The following is a 27,937-nucleotide window of genomic DNA, read 5'->3' on the forward strand; positions in this document are numbered from 1 at the left end:
TGCCGCCGTCGGGGAGAGGCGCTCGCGTCCTCGTGCCTGTTCGGGCGAAACGGGGGCAGGGCAGGCCCGCGCTCCCGATCGGAGATCAGGAAGAGCCGGGCGAGGAGGCGCGGGAGCTGGGATCCTCTCCTCTTTGTGGCTCCGAGAAGCAACATGGCGTTTCCCCAGGGCGCTTGGGCTCCTTCTCTGGGCAGGGTAGGAGACCGCTCTCCTCCCAGCGGAGTGGCGCCCTAGAAAGAGGCGAAGCTCTCCCAGCGATGTGAGTGCAAGCGCCGAGCTCCGGGCGAGAAAGCGGGTTGCGAAGCTCCGCTGTTCGTCGAGCCTAGCAAGTGGGTTTTGCTCCGGGATCCGGGCCACCTGTTACTCCGAGTGCAGCCTGAGCCTCTTGCAGCGAGCGAAGCTTTCTCCCGAAACGGCGCTGCTCCTCTGGCAGTTCGCTCTCGGAGAAAATGGAGCGCGACGGACTTTCCAGCGCGGACCAGAAGCTGATCCGGGAGAGCTGGCAGAAAGTGGGCGTCAGTCCTCTGGAGCACGGCATCGTCCTGTTCACCAGGTAGGGAAAGGCAGGTCGCCAGGCCGGAGGGCGCACGTGCGAGCGCCTCGAACGCCCGCAAGAGAGATGGGATTGTGGTCGCCGGTGGAGAAGCGTCAGGTCTGAGACTGGGCATTTTAAACATAGGAAGTAGTGGGGATATCCCCCTCCTCCAGCCATTAGGAGTCCTCCTCAGCAAACTTAACTCAAAGCTTCCCCCACCTTGGCGCCTTGGTTATCCTGTTCTTCCTGTTTCCTCTCTTTAATGCAAACTCCCTTCTCCTTATTCTGCCTTTCACGGCATCTGCTCCTGGTTCAGTACCCTCCAGATGTGCTGGATTACAGCTCCTATCATCGTCAGCTATTATAGTAAATCGCTGTGCTGTTTGTGCTGGCTGGAGAGGATGGGAGTTGGAAGGTAATGCACTGAGAAAGGCTGTTTTGGAGCACCACATGGGGCTTTGATAGCTGGGAAAAGGTTAGACACCAAGCTGCTCATCTCATCTCTTACCTAGCTGGGAGCAGGCTCCCTTTCCTCCTTTCCCCATTTTGATTCTTGAGAGCCTTACGTGCTCATTCAAATAACTCTCTAGTGCTTTATGGGAAGCGAGCAAAAAAAAAAAAAAAGTCTGGAAAAACAGTAACTGTTCTTCAGATCTCTCATGCATTTGTGCATTTATTCAAGAGCAGGATGCATGGTGGAGAACTCTGCCTGGCTAAATAGATATAAATGAGAGAAAATCTTATAGGGGTGAGAGAAATAAGGTCGCTGGTTTTAACCACTTTAGAGAAGAAGAGGCTTGATTTTCGTGCTGTGCATTCTTAAGCTGAGGAACTTACAAGCGCAAGATGTGGGGAGGCACCAGTTTGGACAGCTTTAAAAGTGCAATTGGCAAATTGGTGGAGGGCGTGAGCCTAGATTGCTATGCCCAGCATGAGAGGTGGATTGACTTTCAATCACAGTGGCTGGGCACCTGGGCAGGAGGATGCTGCTTCTCCCAGACTGCTTGTGAACTTCCCCTTGGCATCTGGCTGGCTGTGATGAAAATGGAACCTTCAACCAGGTGGGCCTTTGGACTCATCCAGCAGAGCTCTTGTTCTCTTACTTTGTTGATTGAAGAGATTCTAATACGATGGTCCTTGCATCCTTTGTAAAGAACAGTACTTTTGTTTTGGGATTGATTAAATGTAATAACAAATACCATTTTTAAAGCATTCTTTTTCCTGACTCTGGAAGAAGGATGATCTGCATTTAGTGCACAAGGCTTCCCTGCCCCTCTGTCCAGCAATTAGGTTTTTACAAGCCTTAGTTGTCTAGTTGCCCTACAAGGGAGCTTGTTTGGAAGTTGTTCGTGAATGAGCAAGAAAGCACCACACTTTCATCTCTTTCCTGCAGAAATAGCCGTGCAGAGTAGTGGGGGATTCTTAAAAACCTGCATGCTCAGTAAGAGGCATATCTGTGTGAGGGAGGAACATATGAGTATATCAATATCCATCAGTGGATGGCTGGGTTATGTGAAAATGGATATATGCAATGTTTGTTTTGTCCTCCAAAATCCATATTGAGTAATAGCCTTAGCGGGACACCCAAAAGGTATTGCAACCCAGATATTTATGGAAAAAGGTGTTGGTCTCTGACAAGAAGACCCAGGGTCAAATTTATCTTCAGCCATGGAAGCTAATTCTGTGGCTTTGAGCCAGTCACTGTCTAGCCCACCTCACAGGATTGCTGTTATGGTGGTGAAAAAATGGAGGAGGGAGTGCTGGTTATGCCATTTTTGCTCCTGGAGGAAAGGCAGGGAATAATGTAACAAGTAAATTGTGCAAAATATCAGTTTTAGATTTTTTTTTTGTGGATCAGTATAGAGATAATTTAAAAAAAAACATTTTATGTACGAAGTGGCATGGGCATCTGTGTGTTGTGTACAAAAGATTATAGAGTGCCTCTATTGATACTTTTAATGGAGCATTACTGGCATGTAGTCCCCTGGAATATTCTTTGAAAAAATAGGACCTTCAGAATACAACATTCCCTACCACTGAAATATGTGAAACTCACACTCCACTACAAGTTTATCATGTCCAGAACAGCTCCTTTAATAAACAGGCAGAAGAGAAACAGTTACTGAAATGTGAAATCTAAGCTGAGGGTGAAGAAGCAGTTCTGCAACTACTGTTTCTTTGTGTGATGGTTTGCGCTGGAGACTAAATTTGAGAAGTCTAGTATGGGGTATTGCACAATGCTAAATCCTAAGAAACACAGAAAGCATTTGGCATATAGAAATGCAACATGCTAATGAAGAAACCAGTAAGTCTTTCTGTAAATCACTCTTCTTCCTGAAACTGTTATTGCACTTTGGAATTAAAGGAGGGACAGTGTTGCCAGTTTAGAGGAGAGAATGCATAATCAAAAGAGCCAACTTCATCATAAGAAACAGGATGCTTCTGGACTTTGGAAACCGGTTCTGAAAGCAATTTCCTGACCTTGCTCACAGAAATGCATACAAGTTCAGAAGTTAGATACTTGCAATGTACATTTTTAGTTGCCAGTCAAGAGATTGTCATCAACTATTTCAGCCCTTCTGTGTTTTTGCATGCTGGGAAAAAATCTAATGATGATTGTACAAATAGCAGTACAATATGTTTTGGTAGTATTAGGAATCTTGGAAACACTCACGGAATCACAGTATCACAAGGAAATTGTATGTGAAACGAGGATTCATAGGATTAGATATTTTTTTTATAGGAAATCTGTTTTGGCTGAATAAGTTCTACAGAAGAATTGGCAACAAATTCCAGCTTGATTTAAATAATTATAATTGTATCATAATTTTATAATTACTCAATAATGTAATAATTCATTCTAGTGAAATTTTATTGTCAGTTTTCCTTAGGACATATAAATAGTATGATATGAGACATTAATTCAGTTTTTGTTCTTAGCTGACTGACTTACTATAGAAAACACTGGAAAACTTGGGAAAATAGCATAGGATGAAAACAGCAAAGAGCCTTGAAGAAACTTTTAATTAAATATTGCTTTATTCCATATTTTAGTTATATCAAAAAAGTAATTCCTAATAAATTAACCTCTCTGTCAAATGCCTTTTTAGGTAGAAATATTGGATAGAAATGTTTTAATGTTTTGCATCCTTGTTCAATATTATAAATCTATAAATTAAGAGGGTTTTTTTGCTTTTATGTGACTTCTGCTTTCTAATCCTTTTGTTTTCTTTGTTTTTACATTGCTTTTTTTTACTGCTGTTATATTTAAATAATTTTTTTAAAAAAGCAAAAAATAAAGAACTAACCAAAAGAACTGTATCAAAAGGCAATCAGTGGGAAAAAAGGAGTCAGTTATTGTGAAGGCATCAGGGGTTGCTTAAATATAAGGTAGATATAGATATAGATATATATATAACCCAAACCAGAATTTGATTTCTTATAAGCTACTAAAAATGGGCAAAATGTGTGCATATTGCCTGTAAATTGTACTGAGAATATATAGATGAAATATGAAGTATCTAAAACCGTGGAAATAGCTTACTTGTTAGTGATGTAAAAGCTGATGGAGATTATTTTAAATTATAAATTATTTAAAAACATAATAAATTTAAACTACATTGAGAATATATTATAAAGCTTGAAATATTCAAAATAATTAAGCTATTCCAATTGTTAGTGGTATAAGAGTTGATGGAGACAGTTACTGAAAAATACTAGTGAATTATTTTACACCTGAACTTCATAAAGCTGTTAAAAGTTCCACAGAGAGCAGAACTGGAGTAGCATTGATAAGTATTCTGTAGAGAGTATAATGTACACTTGATGTGTACAATTCTTAAAGCTTTAACTTGCATTTATCATTAAATGAGATTGACATAATCCAGTGATTACGAAGTGTATATATTTGGGTGGTCGAAAGTGCCTCTTTGCATTCCAAGGTAGTTATTTGCCAATTAAAAAACTCCTTACAAAAAAATTCAGTCTGGAATAAAAATCCAAATAGAACCCATTTCTGCCATGTCCTAGAATCTTGCCCACTGGAGACTGCAGTGAGTAAGCTTTTCTCCTTCTCTATCATGATTTCTCATGTTCCACATATCCACAATCTGAATGGTTAGAACTGGGCTTTGTTCATCAGTACGGTAAATAAATTCTTTAAAGGGTAGATTTCGTCTGCTTCATAGCTAACATTTTTAACTGCCAATACATATGTGGGATAATGGAAGTATGTTTTGCTGGTAAATGTTGCAAATGTGTATTAAAGGTATAAGTCAACCTACGCATCCTGGAAATCATGAGCAATAGCTTTTTTCCTACTTATGGATATCAAAATATATAGCATATTTATATATGGATTTCATTCTCTTTTGGTGGAAGCATTTTTCTAGCAAGGCTGTTGCAATATATAAAATTAAGTGACTTTCAGTTTCTAATCTCAAAGGATGGGGGTTGATTTTTGCTGGAAAATTCTTTTGTCTTAAATGGTGCTACATATATTTTTAAAAAAGAAAATGCCTTGTGTAACTTATGGAAAGGAATTGAACTCAAAGACAAAAACAAATAATGTTTTATAAGAAGAATTCAGAAATCTAAGATTCATATAAATCAATCGGGGTCATGGTGAAAAGCCATTGTTTTCTCAGATGCACCAGGATTTAATTTAAGCTAGGCTTTAGCAGAGGAACTCATTTTTAATTTCCCAGAGTATCTCTGGAGCATATTAAATATCAAAATCCTCCTGATCATATGCAAATGGCTCTTCTTTAGCATTAAATAGTACAATTGACTCATAGAAATCTTAGGTATCAAGGCATCTGGGACAGCGAAGGGGGAATTTTAAACAGTATTTTGTTTTAAACTGACTCTGTGCTTTTGAGTAAACACCCATAAGAACAAACTTTATAGACTTGATGGAATTCCGCATCAACAGCCAGCAAGAGAAATGCAGAGGGAATATGTTTCTGTGGCCTCTACTTTGGATTTGGGATTTTTCTTGTAAAGGATGGCTTCGGTAATTCAAGGGAGCAGTTCTAAGCCCTTCACATTTGCATAGTACTGCAAAGCATATTGGAGAATGTTTCTAATTGCTTGTGACATGGCAATCACCCGAACTGATGCCAGGCCTGGGCCTTGGGGGCAAGGACAATTAATTCCAGAATCAGTCTTCCAGCAGAGGAAATGGTGCATACGAGAAAGCAGCTGAATGCCTGTCACATTCTGTAACCTCAAGGCTAAGGAGTAGAAAGCTGGAAGAATCACATGGGATGTGACCTCTGGAGATTAAAACAGTTGAGGTTGACTTCAGCATTCAGTAAGATGGTTTTAAATGAACAGAGGTAATTTACAGATCTTGATTTAATTTGTTGCCATTTAATAAATGTTTTAACCCATCTTTCAACATGGTAAAATCAGAGGGATTGTGAAGAGCTCTAAGGGCATTTTACCAAGTTGGGTAAATAAGTTTCAAAATGGCAAATCGAGTTCAGTGTAAATAAGTATAGAGTGATGCACATTAGCTCCTAAGATCTAAATTTCACTTATACATTAATGAGGCCTGAACTGACATTGAAGATCAGGAAAGGGATCTTGGAGTCAGGGTTGGACAGATCAGTGAAAATGTCACCCCAGTAGGCAGCTGCGGTAAAAATGGCAAGCTCATGTTTGGAATCTTTAGGAAGGGAATTGAAAATAGAACACCTGATACAATGCTCTTATACAAATGTATGGTGAGACCACACTTGGAAGTTTGTGTACAGTCCTAGTCCACACAATTTAAGAAGGACATGCTAGAGCAGTGTTTCTCAACCTTGGCAACTTTAAGATGTGTGGACTTCAACTCCCAGAATTCCCCAGCCAGGCATGCTGGCTGGGGAATTCTGGGAGTTGAAGTCCACTCATCTTAAAGTGGCCAAGGTTGAGAAACACTGTTCTAGAGCTAGAAAAGGTGCAAAAGGAGGGCAACCAAAACAATTAGGCAGCTGGAACAGCTCCTTTAGGAGGAAAGCTACAGCAATTGGGACTCTTCAGCTTGGAATAAAGGAAAGCGAGTGGAGACATAATAGAAGTATATAAAATCATGGATGCTATAGACCAGTGTTTCTTAATTTTTTTTCTCTTAGGACCCTTTCCCATTATGGAGGACCCCCCAAAAGAGCTTTTGCTTCTATTGGGTTATATTGATCAATATTTACTGTACTAAAAATTAAAATTGATGCATTTGCTGCCGCTACTGCTTCTCATGATTGTTTGATGGGATTTTAATATCATATTATTTTTCAACATAGGCTAGCAAATAATTTTGATTTTGCGGACCCCTGAGAGGATCTTGGGAGACCTCCAGGGGTCCTGGGACCACACTTTAGTAAACACTTCTGTAGACACGTGGAGAGAGGAGTTTCTCTCCCTCAGCCAGAAGGAGATATTAGAATTTGAGGATATCTGTTGAAACTAAATGCTAGGAAAGGTTGGTGCATAATGAAACTACAATTTGCTCCCAGTTGTGGTAACAGCAACCAGTCAGATATTTTTTAAAGGTTACTAAGGTTTGGGGAAGATCCAGCTTTCAAAGGCTGCTAATATTGGCATCTATTTGCTGCATCCTGAATCATAGCAGCATGCCTCAAATATTGGAAAACAACAGTAGAAGGGGGCATTGCCCTTAGTCCAGACTTGAATCTCCCCAAAGCATCTTTGTGACATAGAAGGCTGAATGAGAAGGCCTATGATCTGATCCAGCAGAGCTCTTCTTATGGTTTTTATAACTAATCTGGACCTCCCAGATCATACACAGTGTCCAGAATCATTTCAAAAGTTACTGCTGCATTTTAATTTGTAGTGTAACAGGCAGAAGAAGGAAATCATTAAAAACATACAAACATATTAAAGATGTTTAATTAAATAAAATTTAATTAACTTTCAATTTAAATCTCATTTTGGCCCTGGCCCCACCCACTTGTAGCCCTTGTGTTCAATGTAAAAGCCAAATGTGGCTCTTTACTTGAAAAAATATAGAAAACCCCTAGAAACCCCTCCAGTCAGGGATGTCTACAAGAGTGGTCAACAATGTCAAAACTGTAGGAGTGATCAGGTAATTAAAGCCCCATCCCTTTTTAATGGTATGCCATATGCATCATATCCCTCTGCCAGTAATAATTTGGCATTTTCATCAGGGCTGAGGAATCCATGGCCTTCCAGATGCTGCTGAACTACAGCTTCCATGATCAGTGGTAATGCAGCTAAATTATAACAAAAATTAGTCAGCAAAGAGTATCAGGATGACATTGTACAAGTAAAGTGCTGTAAAAGTTTGCAAGGGTTTCACAGTGTTTTAAAATTTAAATAAACAAATTAGAAAGCACCAGGTTACCAGAGTAATTGTACTCACAAGAAGTCAAATTGTAAAATTGATGAACTATTAATTAAAACATGCAATTTAAAATTGGCTTGTGGTAGACTAGGAAGCATCTAATGTAGCACCCATATTAAAAATTATAATTGTTGCTGTATCACATTAACTAACGCAAAGCAATATTCAGTTTAGATTAAAAAAAAAAAACACCCAGGAGCACAACCAGGTTTGCAGAGGAAGAGTTGCCAGAGACACTTTAGATGCCTTGCTTTATTAGCATTTTTGACGTATTCATTTGGAAGGGTCAACAAATGCTTTCAGAAGGATTACCAGTTGAACGTTGTACATTAATTTTATAATTATTTTTAAGAGAGCTTTTGGCAGTTAGCAATTTTTTTATGGATTAGTCATTGGATAAGGACAAAAAGTCTTGGCTGGGCTCAGAAGCCAAGCAGATCCAGCCTGATTAATACTTGGAATAGCAGGCTGAATTCCAAGGAATCGAAGGAATATCAGGCTCTGTGCGAGATGGGAAGCTGAAAAAGCACATCATGCAAGAAGGAAGTGGCAAACCATTCCCATATTGTTGCCAAGAAACCTTCGTATATGTACCCATGAAGTCACGAGGAGCCAAATTCAGCTAAAAAGTTGTGGCTTTTTATAGCTTATCTATAAAAAGATACGATAGTCATGGTATTTTAATTTTCATAGTACTGATACTTGATTTTCATAATACTGATATTTTCGTAATATTAAGCACAATTAATTATGGAACTAGAGTCTTCATGTTCTGTTCTAAGGTGGGAATTCTTCTGAATATTGAGGGCTGCCATACTCTAGTGCCTTGGAAATCTCCACATTTCATCTCTCTTGGATTGACTAGGCATTCTTTCTGCAATATAACAATGTTTTACAAATTATTTTAAATGTTACTGAAATAATAGTTTATTTGGCTATGTGTAATATAAATGCTGATTACCATTGTGAAGTATTCTTGCTTTCAAATCAAGAAATGACTAATTGCTTTGATCAAGTCCACTAAGATAGTCCACTGAATTAGGCTCTGTTGGCTGGTATAAAACACTAGATATCAAATTAACTTTGATGAGAACTGCTGGCACTGTCATCTGTAGGCGGTCTTGTTTCATTTATCTTCTTTTTTTTAATGAAGTATTTACATGAGAACCACTGATGACACTTTGCTGCATTCTCACATTTTAGAGTACAGTAATAGTTTGGCTAGAGATTGTGTTTGGATCAGTTTTTAAGTATATTACCACACGTTTGCTCTTTTTCAGTTGCATGAGATATATGAACTCCAGTAGGATTGGATCATTCCTAGCTATGAAGACATTTCATACCGGTATATAATACTGTATACTAATCTTGTAGATTCTTATGCACCCTCAATAGCTGGGAGAGATGCCTGCAATGTAAACAGGAAGAATGTTCCTGGGAGATTAGTTAATTAATCTATTTAGAGGCTGAATAACTGGAGAATGCTCAGGGAGACAGGATTAAAAGGCTACTGTGGATGACATGCATGTGTAAAATCCAACATGACAATGAAAAACTAATGAGAATTTGGGACTATGTCACAGAATGAGAAAAGCAACATTATCTTCCATACAGCTTGAAGATGATCCTTAAAGTGTCTTGTTGGATACTGTTGTAGGTAGTGGTCATTTCCAGAGCATTTTGGAAGTAGGGATGCAAAGTAGGACTTTCATCCAAGGTCATTAGTAGATTTCTAATTGCATTTTGAGACTTCTTCATGTTCTGGTCCCCAGTATAGGAGCTCCTTACACCATCTCCAGGATCTATTCCAGTAGATCTCCTATCATCCACATCAACTTTGGAGTGTGCAGATGAGGTAGAGGAATCCATTCCACTTGGGGAGAGAGAGGATTAAAAACAGCTCTCTGAATGAGTGCAAAATGAGTCATGGTTAGATAAAGCATGAAAGATACTAATACTTGTGATAGTAAGAATCTTTTAAGAAAGAAGTCTGCAGTGGCTTTCAGTGAAATAAAATCAGTGAATGAAATTATGTTTGAGGGGTTTTTTTTTATGAAGAAGGAGACTTAGTGTAAAGTATCTTCCAGTGTTTTTGTTAAACATTATGACTTCTGTGGGTTTTTTTTTTTTTTTGGCCTCTCTAGGTCTTTGTCATTTGATGATATATGAATTCTGTATATGAAATATACATCTGTAGCATTCTATTCCTGACATGCTCAAGCATGTAACACTACACACTAAATGTTGATCTGGTAACAAGAGAGGCGTGCTACATCAGGGATTCATTGTCTTTCCTGTTTCCCGATAGGAGGCAGGAGGCAGAAGGGTAGGGAGGAATACAATTGGATCTGTGTGGTCCAGCATTTTTCTACAGTGGCCAAGGAGATGCCACCAGGGAGCTGATGAGGAGCATGTGATGGCAATAGCTCTTTCCCACTGTTTCCTTGCATCTCTAATACAGAACTGTCCCAGAGCATCAAAAGAATCTTTGTGGTGTCTTGAATAACTGCTTAGGAGTCTGACAAAGTGGGTTACCTTTCCTTTTATTCTACAGGCAGTTGCAGTGTTTGAACATTGTTGGGTGAGAAAAAGGCAAGAAGCTGGAGCATAGGAGACAGAAAATGCATCTGTGATGGGTTGTGCAAGGAGAAGACTGGCTGGAGTAATTGGAATGTTAGTAGGAATGTGCTGTCTCTAATTTAGAGCATTCCACTGTTCCAGTCTGTTGCCAGTTCTGCACTGCCAATTTAAGCCATCCTACACAGTGCACCATCTTGTTCAAGTCTAGGTTGACTTGAGGAAGGAGGAAGGAAAGCACATAATGTCATATTGCCTTAGCTTAAAGGAAGTGTATTGCCCAGAGTCCAACTGTGCTTGACATACTTTCATGGAATGAAGTCTGTTGTGATGTGACAGATTTAAGTTATAAAGAAAGTTGAAGAGGAAGCCTTATCTTCTTTTGCAGTTAGTTTGTATCCCTGAAAACTGGTGTGGTATGAAGAAAGATAAGCCCATGGGCTACCCGAGGGAGAGAAAGCTGCTTTTTTTTTTTTCCTGGTGAGGCCCTGTTCTTATTTCCTTTTGAGGTTGAATTTCTTGTTTTCCTGTCTCTCGTGAGTGAGATCTCTCCAGAAGAACCCATGAGATGGAAGAGAGCAATTACTGAGCTGAGATCAAACAATGATATTGAAGTCTTACTATCTTATTTGCATGGAGACCAAATAATTAATGGGTGGATGTCATTCCTTGTGTTTTAGGCTTTTTGATTTGGATCCAGATCTCTTGCCCCTTTTCCAGTACAATTGCAAGAAGTTCTCTACTCCTCAAGAGTGCCTCTCATCACCTGAGTTCCTGGAACACATTAGAAAGGTGAGGGCTTATAAAATAAATTACCCCAATTGGTAAAGCTTATATTAGGAGGTAGTACTGCTAGTATAAAGGTGATTCTGATAAATGTAATGGGTATTAATAGTTGATCAGCGTAGATTTATAACTCCAAACTGTAGATCTCATGAGCTTAAAGCCTATGTATTCTTGTCACCCATTCAGCTTCTCATCTTCTTAGAAAAAGATGGGGATTTTAAACATACGATATATATACGTACTTCAGTGTAAGTCTTTTTATCTTGCCCATTGTGATTTATGAAGAAGTTTTACCTAATAATTGTAAATTATAACAGCTTATTTATTTATTTATTTATTTATTTATTTATTTATATGATTAAATGCCTATCACACAGCATTAAACCCCAATGTTACAAACAATGACTCAGGATGCTCAAGGTAAACAATATATCCCAATCATGAAACCACATCAACAGCAGACTTTGCCTAACTTCTTAACCTAAAGCCTGGGGAAACAGCCAGAACTTCAGAGCCTTATGAAAGGCTAACAGGATCAGAGCCATCCAGATGTCTGGGGGGGATGCTGTTCCACGAGGCAGTTGCTGTCGGACAGAAGGCACAACTTCTGGGTCCAACAAGATGGCATTGTTTGTTGGAAGGGACCCAGGACATGGCCTCCCTGATAGATCTGGCGAGTGAGCAGAAACAATGGGAGAAAGGCAGTCTTACAAGCAGCTTGACCCTGTACATGGCTTTATAGATGACAACCAGCATCTTGAGTTGCACCTGAAAGTCTACTAGGAGTCAGGACAGCTCACGGAGCAGCTGTGTTATATGGAGGCATTACTTAATTGGCTTAGGGTGGACATGTACAACTGGGTATCACCAGCATACTGATGATACCGCGCCTCATACTGACAGATGACCTTGCCTAGTGGCTTCATGTAGATGTCAAAGAGGAGTGGCAAGAGGCTGGAGCCCAGAAGCAACCCACAAAACAGGAGCCTCAGGCTCAAACTCTCCCCCCCTAACACCAACTAGAACTGGCCTCGAAGAAAGGAGGAGAACCACCATTACAAAGTGCCTCTCAATCCCCTAAGATGGGCCAGAAGGATACCATGATGAAGATCATCCTCTAAGCACTCACCTCCTTCCCTCCCATTTCCCAGAGGGTTAGGCACCTGGAGCCTCTCCTCTTGTCTAGATTGCATAGGTGGGCAGATTCTACCTAGAGAAGATGGTTCTAAAGGCAACTAGGACCAAGCCATGTAGAACTTTATAGACAACTACCACTTTGAATTGATCCCATATGCCTACCAGTAGGCAGTGCTTTTCCTGAAGGATAGGCATTATTTTACTAAACTGGCTGACCCAAGTCATCAAACAGGCAGCTGCAACTTTTAATATATCTTCAAAGGTAGTGGCTCATAGAGTGAATTGCAGTGCTCTAACCGGGAAATGACAAAAATATGAGTCACTGTCTTCAGCACCTCTAGATCCAGGATAGGTTAGAACTGGTAGACCAACCAAACTGGCCAATAGCTGTCCTGGTCACAGCTATCACCTTCTACTCTAGCAGGAGTTGTGGGTCCAGGAGAACCCCCAGATCATTCAGAGGAAGAACAATAGAACATTCAGAGCAACAGAGGGCTTCTGTATAAACAGTAACTGCATCTGCCTGGGATTTAGCCTGAGGTATAGATATAAAGTTGGGTATCATCAGCATACTAATGATACTTAACCCTAAATAGAGGGATGATCTCTCCCAGTAGCTTTATATACATACTAAATAAAACAGGGGAGAGATCTGTGCCTTAAGCCCAAGAGTTTGACCTCTCTTCTTCCAACAACACTTGATAGGAATAATCTACCCAGGAAGGAGTACAGCCACATCAAAATAGGATCCCTGGCTCCTAACCCTCACAGGCAGTCCAAAAGGATATCATGTCTGATGGTACTGAATGGCCCTGAAAGTTCTAGTAGGACCAGGAAGGAGGCACCTCCCCCTTCCAGCTCCTGCCACAAGAGCAGCCAAGGGAGTTTCCATTCCATGCCCATGCCTGAATCCCAACTGAAAGGGATTTGAATAATTATTTCATCCAAAGCCCCCAGTAGTTGGAGCCCCACCACCTTCTCAACAGCCTTTCTTAAAAAGAGTGGCCTGAAGAAGGTTTGAGAATGATCACGGATAGCTGGATTGGGAAAGCAAGGTGCTCTTCTGGATCAGCTCATGGGCAGCCCAGTTGAGTTCCTTCATATTCCAGAACTCAGCCAGATGTACTAAAGTTCTCTGGCAAACTTCTCAAATGCCTGTTATAAATCACTTAGATCCATAAAGAGGCTGGTGCAGACCAACTTAATGGATTCCCCCATAGAGGTTAGTAACGGTTCTGTCCATCACGTTCCATCTAGTGTGCTTCAGCCATAAGTAAACAGAAGTTTAGGAAAAGGGTTTTAATCATTGATCATAATCAGTGGGCAGATTAATTTGGAAATATGGAGGCAGTTTTTACTCTACTCTGATTCCAGATCATTTGGGCTTTGAAAGTACAGTACATCAGATTGATTCTGTAAATCAGTTGGGATCCATATGGATATTAGAGCGATGTGCTCCATTCTGCCAAATCTTGTAAGTTATCACTGGCATTTGCATTTTGGACCAATGGAACTTTCTCAGGTATTTTCAAAAGGTGCACCATGTATAACACAATACACTTGTTCAGTCTGGAAGTACCCAAAGCCTGACCAACTGGCCATTTCTCAATTTTTTCTTACACTCAGCTAATAGTATTTCCATTTTGGACAGGAAGGGTTTATAGGCAGGTGTGATCAAACCCCTTTCTGTTCCAATAACCAAACTGTTTTGAACTATCACTGTATTCATTTTGACCTTTTCCTTTTGAAACTGTCTACAAAATACTCTAAGGATGGTGTTTCCTCATGAATACATATTAGGAAAAACCCTCCTCTTTTTCTTGTTTAGTTTTTGTTTTAAGGAGAAAAAAACTTTCAGCTGAGAAGAACGGCAAGGAGGTGAAGCTAGAATAAATTAAGTTTTGATAGCATCTCTCTATGAGATAACTTGTGGCTATCTGTCACAAGTGAGTCAGAGATACAAATTGCTTGTGTAATAACTGGAATATATATTGATAAGATACCACCAGGTATAATTTTTTGAACATGTACAAGCAAAGGGAAATAGGGGTATTTGTATGTTCTGTCAACAGCCTATGCTAGTGATCTGTATGTAATTTCAACTATTATTCCAGTATAAAAAATGTTTTGTACATATAGACTTGGTAATAATTTCTTGGCTAGGCCACCATCTTGCCGTGTTATCTGGGACTCCTTCTGGTTTGTGAACTCTGAGGAAGTAGATAGAGTGCTGTCTAGATTGTCCTCTGCCACATGTAGTTTGAACCCCTGACCATCCTGGCTGTTGTGAGGAATGGGTGGAGAAGTGACCACCTGGATCTGTGAGACTGTTAATGCTTCCTTGCATAAGGGGGAACCGCAACCATGAAGGAGGCAGTTGTACACTCCCTTCTGAAGAGTTTATCTCAGGACCTGCAATCCTAGATAACCATCAGCAGTCTCCAACCTTCCCTTTTGGGGGAAGGTTGTTGAGACAGTAGTGGTGGATTAACTGTGCAGCAACCTAGAAGAAAGAGATTATCTGGGCCCTTTTCGATAAGGCAGTTTTGATTGTGCTCCTAGATGTCAGGACCTGAATAGGGTTAGGCAAATAGGCATTCAGTACCATTGACCATAGTATCTTATTGGTATTGTCAGTAGGAGGTCTGTTGTGGTGGGGGATGAGAGGTGCCCCTGACTTATAGGATACTGTAGGGGTTGGTCCTCCCTGCCTTGCTCTTTAACACCTGTATGAAAACACTGGGGGAGGCCATCCAACAGTTTGGTTGGTATGATATCATCAGTATGATGATGACACCCAATTATACATCACCACCCCAGGAGAGATACTGTTGATGGTCTGTCCTAGTATCTGGAGGCTGCAAAAGTATGGATGGGAGAGAATGGGTTGAAGTTAAACCCTAGGAAGGCAAAGTTGCTGTTTCTACACTGGGATTCTCCATTGACACTAGTGTTATTTCTGGGCAAGCACTATCTATGAGGAAGCAGGCTTGTGATCTGGGGATCCCTCTGGACTCACAGGTACTGCCTTGCCCAGTTTCGGCTGGTGCACCAGTTGTGGCTTTATCTGCTGCAGGAGGACTCTCACTCTCATTACCGCTTGGATAGTCCATTGTAATTCCCTTTACATGGGGCTGGTTGAGAAAGCAGCAGCCTGTGTGTTTATTTCACTCAGTGCTGGGAGCAGGCCACACCAATAGTGCAAACTCTGTACTAGTTATCAGTCCAGTTCTGGGTACACGTTAAAGTGTTGGTATAGCCTACAAAGCCATTTAAGGGTTAGTACCTGAGTGCCTGCAGGACCACCTTCTCCAACCTGTATCAGCTCAGCCTAGATCATTAAGGGAAAAGCTCTTGTGGTCCCACACTTCTGGGAGGTGAGGAGAGCTAAAGCATTGCTTCTCAGTGGCAGCATCAATGCTGTGGAATGCTTTCCTCACAGAGATCAGACTAATGGTGGCTTTCAGAAGGTTGTTAAAAAGTGAACTCTCTCACTGGAGAGAGTTCCAGTGATACTTACCAACTGTGACAGCTTTTATTTTTTCACGTTGTATTTTTTTTTTTAAGTATTATTGTTATGCTGTATTTTGGTGGTTAAATTCATGATTTGGATTTATTTTAATCATACCATGGATGTTTTAATTTTTTTGGCATATCATGTAGCCCACCAAGAGTTGCAAGATAATGGCAGTATATAAATTCAAATACTATGATAAAAAAATAATTGAAGGAGGCTACATTAATAGGCAGATACAGATTTCTTTCAAATGTGCTTTTGTTCCTGCTGAGCTCCTTGGTTTATGGTGGATAACAGCAGAAGCCTTTGCTGCAATATTTGCAGAAGGCTTTTAGAAAAGGACAGAGTAATATAAAATGGAACACCAGATTTGCCTTTTTTATTGTATTATCTTTTCTCTTTGATAGGTAATGGTGGTAATTGATGCAGCTGTAACCCATCTGGAGAATTTGCACTGCCTGGAGGAATACCTTGCTAATCTTGGCAAGAAACACCAAGCAGTTGGTGTGAAGCTGGAGTCCTTTGAGGTAAGCACTTGTTACAGCTGGTTTGCTGTGCCTTGCTTTTCAGTCTTTCCTCATTTCTTTAGGTTGCGTTACAGGTAGTCCTCACTTAACGGCCATTTGTTCAGTGACTGTTTGAAGTTACGGCAGTGCTGAATGAATTGTAGTTACAACCAGTCCTCCAAGTTATAGCTGTTGCAGCACTCCTGCAGTCACGTGATCAAATTTTGGGTGCTTGGCAGCTTGCCCACGTTTACAACCGCAGTGTGCGCTTCAACTCCCCCCACCCGCCTCTTTCCCCCCATCTTTGTCCTTTTGGCTGCCCTGCACTCTGCTGCCACTGCCTACCCCGCCACCCCCCAGCTGACCTTTGCTGTCTTCCTCCTCCCACTGCCGACAAGGTGTGCCCAGTTGAGGCCTTGCGAACAGCCAGCAGCTGCTTTAGCCAGGTGTGCCTCATCAGCAGCAGGAGGAAGAAGACAGTGAAGATCAGCTGGGGGTGGAAGGGGTAGGCAGTGATGGCAGAGTGCAGGGCGAAGGGCAGAGTTGGGGAAAATAGGCAAGTGGGGGAAGTTGATGCGGAGGTGAGCACACAGGGCAGGAGAAGCATGAGGTCCTTGCCTAATGAGGGCACAGTCCTTGCCTAATGACCACACCTGGGACTGCAGGTTGGTCACATGATGTTTTGCCTAACAACCACTTCACTTAGCAATGGAAATTCCAGTCCCAGTTAGGGTCGTTAAACAAGGACTGCCTGTAATGTTATCAGGCATATGAAAAACATAGTGATTGCATAGGGAGTGTTCTATGCATATGTTATACTTAATGGATAAAATCTGGGAATGTTGTCTTTGATCTCATATTTGGAGATAAAGAGCAGATTTACTTTTGAATGATTCTAATGTTTGCAGTGGATTTTAGTGAATAAATCTCTGTTAGATGCTATAAGGTTTCAGGTTGTGTAGGGCAGTTGAGATAACCACCCTAATGCTAAACCTTTTAATATCTAACAGAGTTTTATTCATTAAAATCCACTGCATATATTTTAATATATTTTTAAAAACGATATTTTAAGTCACTTATGTAATCGCCAACAAAACACAGTTTATTTGTGAGAATATAGTAAACAATGTTGTCTTTTATATTTACAGATTGGGCATTAATTTTCAGTGATGTGCTGTAGTAGGTAAAGGCAAGAAAAGCCAGATTAGGTAGCATAATCTACCAGGTGGTAGACATTACCTTCTTGCCAAGTACAGGTAGACCTTGCTATCTGACCTCAATTGGGACCGGAACTTCAGTCGCTAAGCAGTGCAGTCGTTAGGTGAAACATCATGTGACTGCATTGCTTAGCAACTGCAATCCCAGCAGTCCCAGTTGCCATCGCTAAGTGAACGCCCCGGTTGTTAGGCGAGGCAACTTCCTGCTGGCTTCCCACAATCAAGTCAGTGGGGAAGCCAGCAGGAAGTTGCAAGCCCCAGGCACTGCCAAGTGGAGGAGGGAGCAAGGAGGTGTGTGGGGGTGCATGGGAGGGCTGGGTCGGGTGCACCCCGCACCCCTGGCCCAACTCTCCCACACACACCCATGCATCCTTTCGCTCCCTACCCCATCCTCCGTGGCTGAAAATCCTGCTTGGACTTTCGGCACAAAGCTTTTTCAGGCAGCCCCCAAAGCCCCATGCGAAGCTGTTACAAGTTGCCTGTAACAGCTTCACACAGGGCTTTGGGGGGGTGCCTGAAAAACCTTCATGCTGAAATCCAAGCAGGGTTTCAGCATGAAGGTTTTCAGGGTTGCCTGAAGATGCCCCATGCCAAAATCAGGCAGCCCTCAAAGATGAGAGGGGGTCCTCTGGACGGGCGGCAGCGGCTTGCGACCTTCCCTGCCAGCTACTTCCCTGGCAGGCAGCAGGAAAGATTGCAAATGGCAATCACATGATGGTGGGGTGCTTGGCAACTGGTCATAAGGGTGAACCAATTGCCAAGGGCCCAGATCGCTGTAACTTTGGGTCAGGTTGTAAGTTGCTTTGTTCAGCGCCATTGTAATTTCGAACGGTCGCTGAACGAATGGTTGGATAGCTATCTGTACCATGTTCATGTGGTAGACCATCATCTCTCTCCAATATTAATAAATTATATTTGCCTTGAAACTTCTCCTGTTTGAATGCTAACTCTGTAGTCTTCTTTATGATTTGCAGGCTGTTGGAGACTCCTTGCTTTATATGCTGGAGAAATGCCATGGTCCTGCCTTCAAGCTGAATGTGCGTGAAGCCTGGACAAAGCTCTATAGCGCTGTGGTGAAAGCCATGAGCTGTGGCTGGGATGTTCCCAGAAAGGTGGAATAAGCGCCGATCAAGATGCTTGGAGTTCTTTGCTGTTCTGAGTCAGGAACAGCTATGATGAAAGAGCATGCTCACCCTTCCAGCTTGATGTATTCCAGAGTAATCCCAACAGCTTTCTTTCTGTCTCTTGCTTACTTTTGCATTCCCTGTCTTGTGACAGTGTGCTCCAAAATTCAGCGTAGCAGGTCCATGTGTAGAGGTGTGTAAAACATTTCAGTTCAAACTGTTTTAAGCACCAAATTCTGGGAAACTTCTCACCCAGAGCATGAGATAGGCTGTTTTGAATATTTTCAAACTGTTATGAGCTCTAAACAGCTCTTTTGACCTTAAAATACTTCCAGAATGCTCAAAACAACCAGTTTTGCATTAAAAAGAGCAGATTAACCTTCAGATTGGGGAGTTTTGTGAAGATGAAATGATTCAAAATGAAACATTTTGCATACCCCTAATCTGTTTGCAGGGGACAAAAGTGAAGCAACCTGGAACTGTTGCCTGCGGTGACTTTCCTGCCTTTAAGCTCTTTTTTTTTAATTAATCATTTTTAAAGAAGAGAATGGACAAGTGGGAAAAAAATTAATACAATGTTATAATATCAGTAAGTGGAAAGAGATGCAAACATTGTACAGATAGTGCTCAGTATATCATTGATAAAGGATTACCCATAAAAACCAGAATAATTAAGTTATTTTTAACAAAAAAAAGAAAAGGGTTTTAAAGATCTTTTTAAATCTCTGAGCTGAATGCTGGTATCTCCACAAGCTCTTTATTCTCTGTCTCTTTATAAAGAGTGACTGCAAATATTTTTTTTAGCAGAGAAAGGCTACTGGGCTACCAGTTTCTTAGGGTGGAGAGCTTTATATTCCTTCTGTAAAGTTAATGAACAGTATGGGCATTTCCCTGGGATTATCTAAGCAGTTCAGTTTTTTCAAAAAGTGGGTTAATTCTCCTATACAGTATACATTGGGGCTGCAAAAAAGTTGGGCTTTTCAAATGCTTGGTCTCAAGTTATAATTTAAAAGCCAGTAGGTATGCAGTAGCTGCCAGTTCCTTTTGTGTAAAAATAAAGTCTTGAAGTGAAATTATAACTGATGTGGGGAGCAGCTTGGGAAAGCTTCTAGAATTTGTCCTGATTTCTAGCTGAAGAGATCTGTACCATCACATCCATTTCTGACAATTGCTAGGTTCTTATATTTCCTCTTCCTCCCAAGGCACTGTTTTTACAACCCTATGGGTGCCTGTGGAAGGAAAGAGAAGAAAAGGATGACCAACAGCAAGTGGATGGATTCAGTTACAGTAGCAATGGAAGAGCTGAAGGACAAGGTTAGGGATAGACCATCGTGGAGAAAATCTGTCTATGTGGACATTAAGAGTTGACAGTGACCTGATGGCACATAATCAAACATGGGTACCTGACAAGATAACTTGCCTTTCTGAGTTTTAATTAAAGCTACTTTTCTAGTTCTTGCTCTAGTGCCTGCTTTGAAAGTTAGAAACAATACTTCATTTTTGGAGTGGGGAAGGAGCATTTAAAATACTGTAGATATTCTTACCCTTTTTTGTGCTTTCTCTCCGGAGGTAAATTGGCTCATAGAAAAAATCCATGTAGATCAACTCTGGGCTTACTGTATAAAGAGGCAGTGTGTCTGTCTTCTTCATGGTGGGGGAAGAACATTACATGACAACAGGATGATAGAGGGTTTTGAGGTCCTTCTACCAAACTACTGAGCTAAGCATGTAGCCTAGGAAATGTACTTCTAGGCTGAACAATCCCACAAGCGGCCTTGGAATCTTTCTGGGACTAAGCAGACACCTTCCTGCTTGTCCTTTGCAGATCATGAAAAGATAACTTTTATAAAACCTCTTGCCAAATAAATTAGTTAGGATTTAAGGTGCCAAAAGTCTTTTGGTTGCTTTTTCTGGAAAACACTAATGCAACTACACTTTTGGAAAGTATTAATAGAAACATTTTCAGTTAATGCAGAATCATATCTTGTGGTATTGCTTAATGTAGGAAACTACATCATTTTGGTGATTATACGTGGGTCATTTTCTAGATGAAGTAGAAACAGTTGTTTGCCTGTTATCATGCTTTACCTTTATGCCTGAGATTTTGCCTGTAAAAATTCAGTTTACAGTCCCACATTGGCATTTATTTAGCTATTGCAGTATCATTGTAAGGAGATATATATTCTTTGGTGTAACACATGAGCGCACACACAAACACATTTCCCTCCAAACAGCCCAGGACACTTACTCTGAAAGATGTCAGAAATTACTAAAGCATGGCATATATTCTAAAATGTAACTGTGGTGTCAGAATTTGCAGTGGAGTTTATTTCATCTGTAAGGCAGTGGGGGTATTTCTTTCAAAGACAAGGAATATAGCATAACATCCATAGTATTTATGAGAACACAAATGCTTAATGCTGGAATGACAGGAAATGGTGTGCTTTTTATTGGTTTATTGGTGCTGTTATTATTTTGTCAGCTTGTGAATTTGATTATGAAGGTCCATAGATACCCAGGAGTGGAGATGTGTGGAATGCACTTGTAGATGAAATGATAAACATCTACTGCATTTGAAAGCCCAGTCCATTTGCCACTTCAGCTGGTATGTGTATCTCATTTCTTTCATAGAACTGCTATTCTGTTTCCACTATTCATTTGTCCTATATCTTTCCTGATATGCCACCTTGTTTCTCCTCTACCTACCTTCTTTCCTAGTTATTTCCCCTATCCTTCTCACCACCTTGAATGTTCCTGAGCAACCCCAGTGTGCAAAGTCTCCTCTCATCTTCCTTATTTCAAAGTGCTCCCATGGGGGATTCCTGGAATATTGAAACACATTTTATTTGACAGTGTGGGGAAGCTGCAGGCACTAGCAGGAACTATCAGATAAGGTATATAGGGAGGAAAAATAGAATAAGGAAGGAAAATAACATAAAGGAGGAATATGCATCATATGTCTCCTGATTGGGCCAGACTTCATATTGACATAATGAAGTGCTTGTGTAGATTCTTCTAATGGCTTCTCTCTTAATACAGGTTTGATATTGTTTTTGGATTGAAGCCTTAGATCAAATGGCAGCTTTCTGTTGTTGGCTATTTGTCAGTATGCCCCCTCTAAAGTTAATGGGATCACACCTTTTCAGTATTGGGCTACATGTAACATATTTAGCACATCTACAGATCCAGTCTGATAAGACACGAAAGCTCAAAAGCAGTCCTTTGGCCTGCATGATAACTCCTCAGTTTCCTTTCTCCCCTCTAATATTTTTCTTGTGCTCTGCTCTATTTTTTCTTCCACTCATTCCATCATCGCTTATCCAGATATGTCTGAATATGGCTGCCTTTTTTTGCGGGAATGCGCTCCCTTCCTCCTTCAGTTGCAGACAGTTGTGGAATATGGGTGGCTAGCAATAGTACAAAATCCCTAGAGACCTCGATTTAGTTCATTGGTAAATAAAGCAAATATCATCCAAGATGTTCAGTAATCAGATATGATCAGATTCTCCGTTGGCCATCAAAAAGTCTTGTTTCCATTTCCCAGTTGTGCATAAACATATTGTTTGAAAAAGAAGAGTTCCCCACTGAATCCTCACACAATTCTGCAGGGCTTGATTCTTTCTTATGCCTACTCAATTAGCATCCCATCATGTTAGATAACTGCAAACAAGTGGCTCATAATAATTATGATTGAATTCTGTCTCCTTGAAGAAACAGGAGAAGAGGTGCAGCTGCATCTGGAGTGCACTGCTTCCAATTGCAAGTGGCAGCTCAAATTATGGATTGCATGTATCACCCTAAATGCCAGAGCTGTCTTATGCCTCTCCTAGCTCTTGAATGTTTTGTGTTGGTGTGCATGCCAGGGCACACATGTATACCATATTTTGTTACATTCTCTAGAGAAATAAAAATCAACACTTGGTGAATGTCAGTTCCCTGTTGACTTTTGTGGCTGTCTTGCAAGTGTAATGTTGCATTTTTAATCCACTAGGAATCTAGCACTTTAGAAAATGTTGGTTACATTGTTCTCTGAATACGTCTGCTTTTTCTAGTAGAATTAGGTCCAAGTATATCTTGTCTCTCAGCCTATACAGAATGCTTCCATTCTTTCTGCCCCTGATTGCTATCACAGAAGAGAAGGAAGATGAACTCAAATCAGGGCCACATAACTGGAATATTCTGTCTCCTGTTTTGGGATTATAAGAAACTGGCTAGTAATATCTACTCAGGCTGCTATCATTTTTGCAGGCAAAGGGCCATTTGTGCCCTTAAGTTCAATACCTTGCTTAGTGAAGGAATCCAAATTCTAGCATCACTGGTGTTCATCTGCTGGTTGACTATTCCACAAAGGGAGCCTACCACTTTCTTGGATAATTGGTTCTTTTGTTTAACTGCTCTTACTGTGAGTAAGTTTATTCTTACCTTCAAGTGGCTTCTTTGCTTTCCTGTAACATTGTTCTGTATCTTGCACTCTGGAACAGTAGAAAACAGGTCTTCATCTTCTGTTGTATGGCAGCCTTTCAGATATGTAAAGAGTACACCATATTCCAGAGCGGATATTCTTTATTCCTTCAGTCTCCATAGGGCTTGATTTCTAGTCTCCCAGTTATGCTTGCCACTCTTCTGTGCACCTTACAATTTGTCTGAATGATTCCTAGAGTGTGGTGCTTAGAAACTGACAAAATACTTAAGCTGGATTCTGACCAATTGGAAACCTTGGCATTTGTCTCTATTAAAAATCACATTTTCTTATTTACAGGCAATTTCTCTATCCTATCAAGAGTGTTTTGGGTATTATTTCTGACTTCCAGAATATTAGTTATTCCACCCAATTTTATATAATCTGCAAATTTGAAAAGCATTCCCTCAGTTTTTCAGCTACTTATTCAAAATTCTAGATTGCCGTTCCACTAGTTGCCAAAGAGAGTGCCTAGAGTCGCCATTCTATCTGCAAAATATATGTTCTTCCACTGAATTATGATCTCTCCCCCAGAGTGTCACGAGTTTTGCAGTGCAAGGCAAGATGGAAGAATTGCAATAGTGAATTTATTTTTCTTCAATTCTAGGATCTGCCCATTTCCAGAAGGGGATACTTGGGCAGTGCTATAAGTCTCATATTGCACTACATTAATCTCCATTTTGGACAAGTGATATGGAGAAGGATAGATGAAAGCCAAGGAGCATAAACTTTTTAAAGCACATCGTGTATTTCCAGTTTTGCAGACTGGTCCTAACACTAAGGAGAGCAGCCTTTTGATTGTCCTTATGTTCAGATTTGGTGTCAAAAGTACAAGCTACTATTGCTTCACACTTCTTCAGGGATGTGCCGCATTTAGATGTAGTCAGTAGTTTGACCTGGATTTGCTGAGGGTTCAAAAGCCCTTAATCTACCTTTTGAAATCCACATTTTAGCTCATTCTTCTCCTGAGCAGATGGAGCCACTAGTACCCGTCCACAGCTTTTGCCCTATCTAGAGCTTTTCTGTGGTCTTACGTTATAGTAATAATTTTGCCAAGAGCAAGCTGGCTTTGTGGGAGCTCTGATTTCCATAGAAACAGAAGTAGGAGTTTGCCAAAGCAGATGGTTGCCAGCAACAGCAGCAGCAGGTAGCCCTTCCTCATTGCCTGGCAGTCATGGGGACTGGACTTCTAGGTGACAGTAAGCTAATAGTACAGAAGAGATAAATGCATATTATTATTTACATTAGAGCAGTATCGGCCTGTTTTGACGGTGAGTGGCTTAAGAATACAGGGCAGGGACCTGTAGTGTCCCTGGAAATGAAAGGTCTAAGTTGAGGCACTTCCATTTATTGTATTCTTTCCCTTTTGTCTATAACTGGCTCGTGTGTGGATGCTGTGCTAAATGGATGCTGGATCTGACCTCATAAGATGCTCTTAATGTTCTCTACTGCTTACCTCAAGGGTTTATACAACCATGTTCATTATGTAACAACTTTGTTATGTGAAATTGCCACTACATACCAATTTTAATAAAAGCTATACTCGACAGTGGAATTAAGGTTCATGGAGTAATTGCATTTATTGTTTGATTATTATGATCTTGATTGTAAGAACCAACATCGCAATAAAAGAATTGTTCTGCACAAGGTGGGTTTAAATTGCATGTTAAACAAAATAACTCAGTCTGCCTTTGTGAACGATGGGTAGATCCAATTGGTAATGTATGATTTCTTGGTAACAAGACTTTCAAGTGTGTCCTTAGTACTAGCACATTCCCATTCCCATACATCTCTCTGCCCCACCTGGTATCCTGTAAATATGTCAGAATTCAACTCACAAGAGTTTAGGAAAACTAGTCCAACTACATTTGGAAAGCATCAAATAGGGGAAGACTGCCATGCAGTTTTTTTTTCAGAACAGATTTATCTCACATCTTTTATAGACCAGCTATGACCCACAGGTACTTCATAAACCAAACCTATCCCAGAAAGTACTTTTATTTAGGCTTCTGGTAGACTTGCCAATTTTAATAAAAATGTGTAAGTGTGTGTGTATGTGTGTTTAAACATTCCAGAAAGGTCAAGAAGTACCATGCCCTTCCGGAAAATATTCATGCCAGAAGGATTTTATCTTCTGCTGCATTAGGCCAGCCTTTTATAATATTGTGCACACGTATACAGCTATTGTTACCTCTTTCTTAACTTCTCATTCCTTATGGATACCAGAATGATTTCTAATTAGGGGAACTCTGTAGCAGTAGGCCTTCTCTTTCTCTGCTCCTCCCCTTTGTGGTTTATCACTGTCAAATGGATAATGGTTTGGAGTTGGCCATCTGTACTGTTTCCTACTTGATGGTTTGTTTGTTTGGAAATGACCAAATTTTTTTGCCAGTGTTTTTGCCATAATTGTAGCCCAAATCTTGTTTGGCTTGGTAGTAGCAACATTCACTGAGTGAGGTTTTTGCAGAGTGCATTGTACTTGGTCAGCCATATGGACAGTGGTTGCCAGTGAATTAAATCTCTTTATTTACCTTGGTTATTGGGTTATAGGCTGTTTTGGTTGGACTGCAGAAACTACAGAACCTTCACATCCTTCACTGCTACATATTTGGCAACATATATCACAACAGACTCAAGCAGGCAAAGGATTGTTTTAATGGCAATTTTGAATTTATAGTACAGCAATTTAAACATTCAGAGGAATATTTTACTGAATTGAGAAGATTGTCTAATATCCATCAGACTTTATCCCATACCTTTGTTGCAAATGTTAGAACTCCTAAACAGGAATACACTTTTGAAGGCAAGTCTCTGACTTACCTTCTGGAGTAGAGAAGTCCTTGAATTGTCCTTGAGTGTCTCTCAGGCATTATGAGGAGTTGATGGGAGAGTGGAAATCTTTAGTTGGGTGCATTATTTGTGCTTGTTTTCATGGGTCTACAAGGGTTTATTGCCTGCTCTTTCCCATTTGTTTTAGTGTAAGTACTGCAGGCCTGTGAGAAGCCCACCCTGTGTTTTTACAGCCCTTTCATTTCTTTAGAGATCTTCCTTCTGGTGTAGTTGGATTCTGATCGTTCCTTTCCTAGCTAATTGGGTGTTATAATCACCACATTATTTAAACTATAAATGATTTAAGCCACATGAGGTTTAGAGGACCTGAGGAGCCTTAAAATAGTATAGTTTAATGATGTTGCTACTTCCATCCCTTCCGTAGTTGGGCTGATTTCTAGGAAGCATTTGAGTGAATTCAGGGTCTCCAACTCTTGCTTTTGCAAAGAGGGAAAATTAAGTTACCCAATACCATCCCCTGGAAGTATTGGAGAGTATCTTTACCAGCAGGGAACTTCTCTGCTCTTGTCAAACAAGAATCTACAATTTGTATCTCGGGTTATCCAGGGCTCCATTTTACTTGGGGAATTCAAATGAGGAGACTTAAACCTGTAGATATTTGATTCAATCTCATAAAAGTTAATGGGGATGGCAATGCGTTCTTATTGCTTATTTCAATTATGCAGTGGGGTTAGAACAGCAAAACAGCTAGGAAGGAATACTGTATGGGGGAATTGGGGGCTGTATGTCAAGTGTATAACCCCACAGCTCTTCCTTGCCAATTTTACTCCAAGGTTACATCCCCGCCTTTGCTGGGCTCACTTTGTGCTTGGCTAGAGCCAAAATGGTTTAAAATGGCTGGAGGGGGTGGGGTTTTATCTGCATGCAAGAATTGAAAGATGCTGCAAGGGTTCCCTGTTCCCCTTCCTCCCTTCAGACCATTCTCTCTTTGCAAGGCTTCCTCCTACCTCTGCTTTCTGAGAAATACAGGACCTCCTGATTCACTCTCTGTCTTGGCAGAACCATTCCAGGAAATTTCGCTTCCTCTTGGCAGTCTTGAAATTTTAATAAAGCTGTTCATTATGTATGTATTTCAAGCTTGATTCATTAATTGAATGAGGATAAATGATTGTAATAAAGGCTTTCTGATCTTTAGCATACACATGAGAAATGTGATTGCTCCCTTTACAGTGAAGTTTAAGTGGAGAAGGATGAGGCTGAAATGATTGTCCCCCAGGCTGGTGCTCTCATGTTAGAAATCTACTAAGAAACCGACAAATGAGAGCTATTTATGATCAGACACCCTGGCTCTGTGAGAGGCTGGAGCCCTTGGCAGCTATTATTCACTTTTTGTGTGTGATGGCCATGGTCCCTGATCCAACCTTGTCCTATTTCAGGCACCTGGTTTTGCAACTCATTTAGCTTGGCACTCTGTATGGTACCTATCAAACCATATAGAGTAAGATTAATAGAAAGTGAGGAAGAAAGGAGGTAGAATGTAGTAACTTGATAGAAGTCATTGTTGGCTAGAACTGAACAACACAACAATCTGCACTGCAAGATTTGGAGGGGTTTGCAGGTTCCGTTGGTCAATTTGATGATGGACAGGAGGCTATGCAAAACCTTCAACACATAGGCACTTACCATAGATAACTGGTGTAAGTCATTCCGCTACTGTACTGGTTTTGGTGTATGTTTTCTACCACAGTTCATCTATGGATTAGGCTGATTTTCCAATCATTTCCATTGAATCAGATGTTTGATTTTTTTTTTGAAGAGCAAATTAATCAGAACTATTTGAGCTCTTATATTTGGTACCACTGATGTCACAGTATTCTACCGAATAAAGCAAAATAAGATTCTCCAAAGAAAACAACTTCA

At 40.6% G+C, this 27,937-nt stretch overlaps 1 protein-coding gene across 1 annotated transcript; it reads left to right on the forward strand.

The window, feature by feature from the left end:
• Window positions 1–27,937, forward strand: NGB (neuroglobin). The gene is made up of 4 exons (XM_007437639.4): window positions 1–553; window positions 11,162–11,273; window positions 16,329–16,448; window positions 18,619–27,937. The coding sequence occupies exons 1-4, from the start codon at window positions 450–452 to the stop codon at window positions 18,763–18,765; spliced, it is 483 nt and encodes a 160-aa protein (XP_007437701.1). The 5' UTR covers window positions 1–449; the 3' UTR covers window positions 18,766–27,937.

Source organism: Python bivittatus, unplaced genomic scaffold (assembly GCF_059951505.1).
Source record: "Python bivittatus isolate LINGU-HERP-01145 unplaced genomic scaffold, Pbiv_v1 ctg000480_np1212, whole genome shotgun sequence".
NCBI lineage: Eukaryota > Metazoa > Chordata > Lepidosauria > Squamata > Pythonidae > Python > Python bivittatus.

What these genes read in the sequence shown, in the direction of transcription:
- NGB (XM_007437639.4), top strand. Translation starts at nt 450, where the DNA reads ATGGAGCGCGACGGACTTTCCAGCGCGGACCAGAAGCTGATCCGGGAG. An exon ending in TCCTGGAACACATTAGAAAG is followed by an intron (nt 11,274 to 16,328) that starts GTGAGGGCTTAT and finishes TCTCTTTGATAG; the next exon opens with GTAATGGTGGTAATTGATGC. An exon ending in TGAAGCTGGAGTCCTTTGAG is followed by an intron (nt 16,449 to 18,618) that starts GTAAGCACTTGT and finishes TATGATTTGCAG; the next exon opens with GCTGTTGGAGACTCCTTGCT.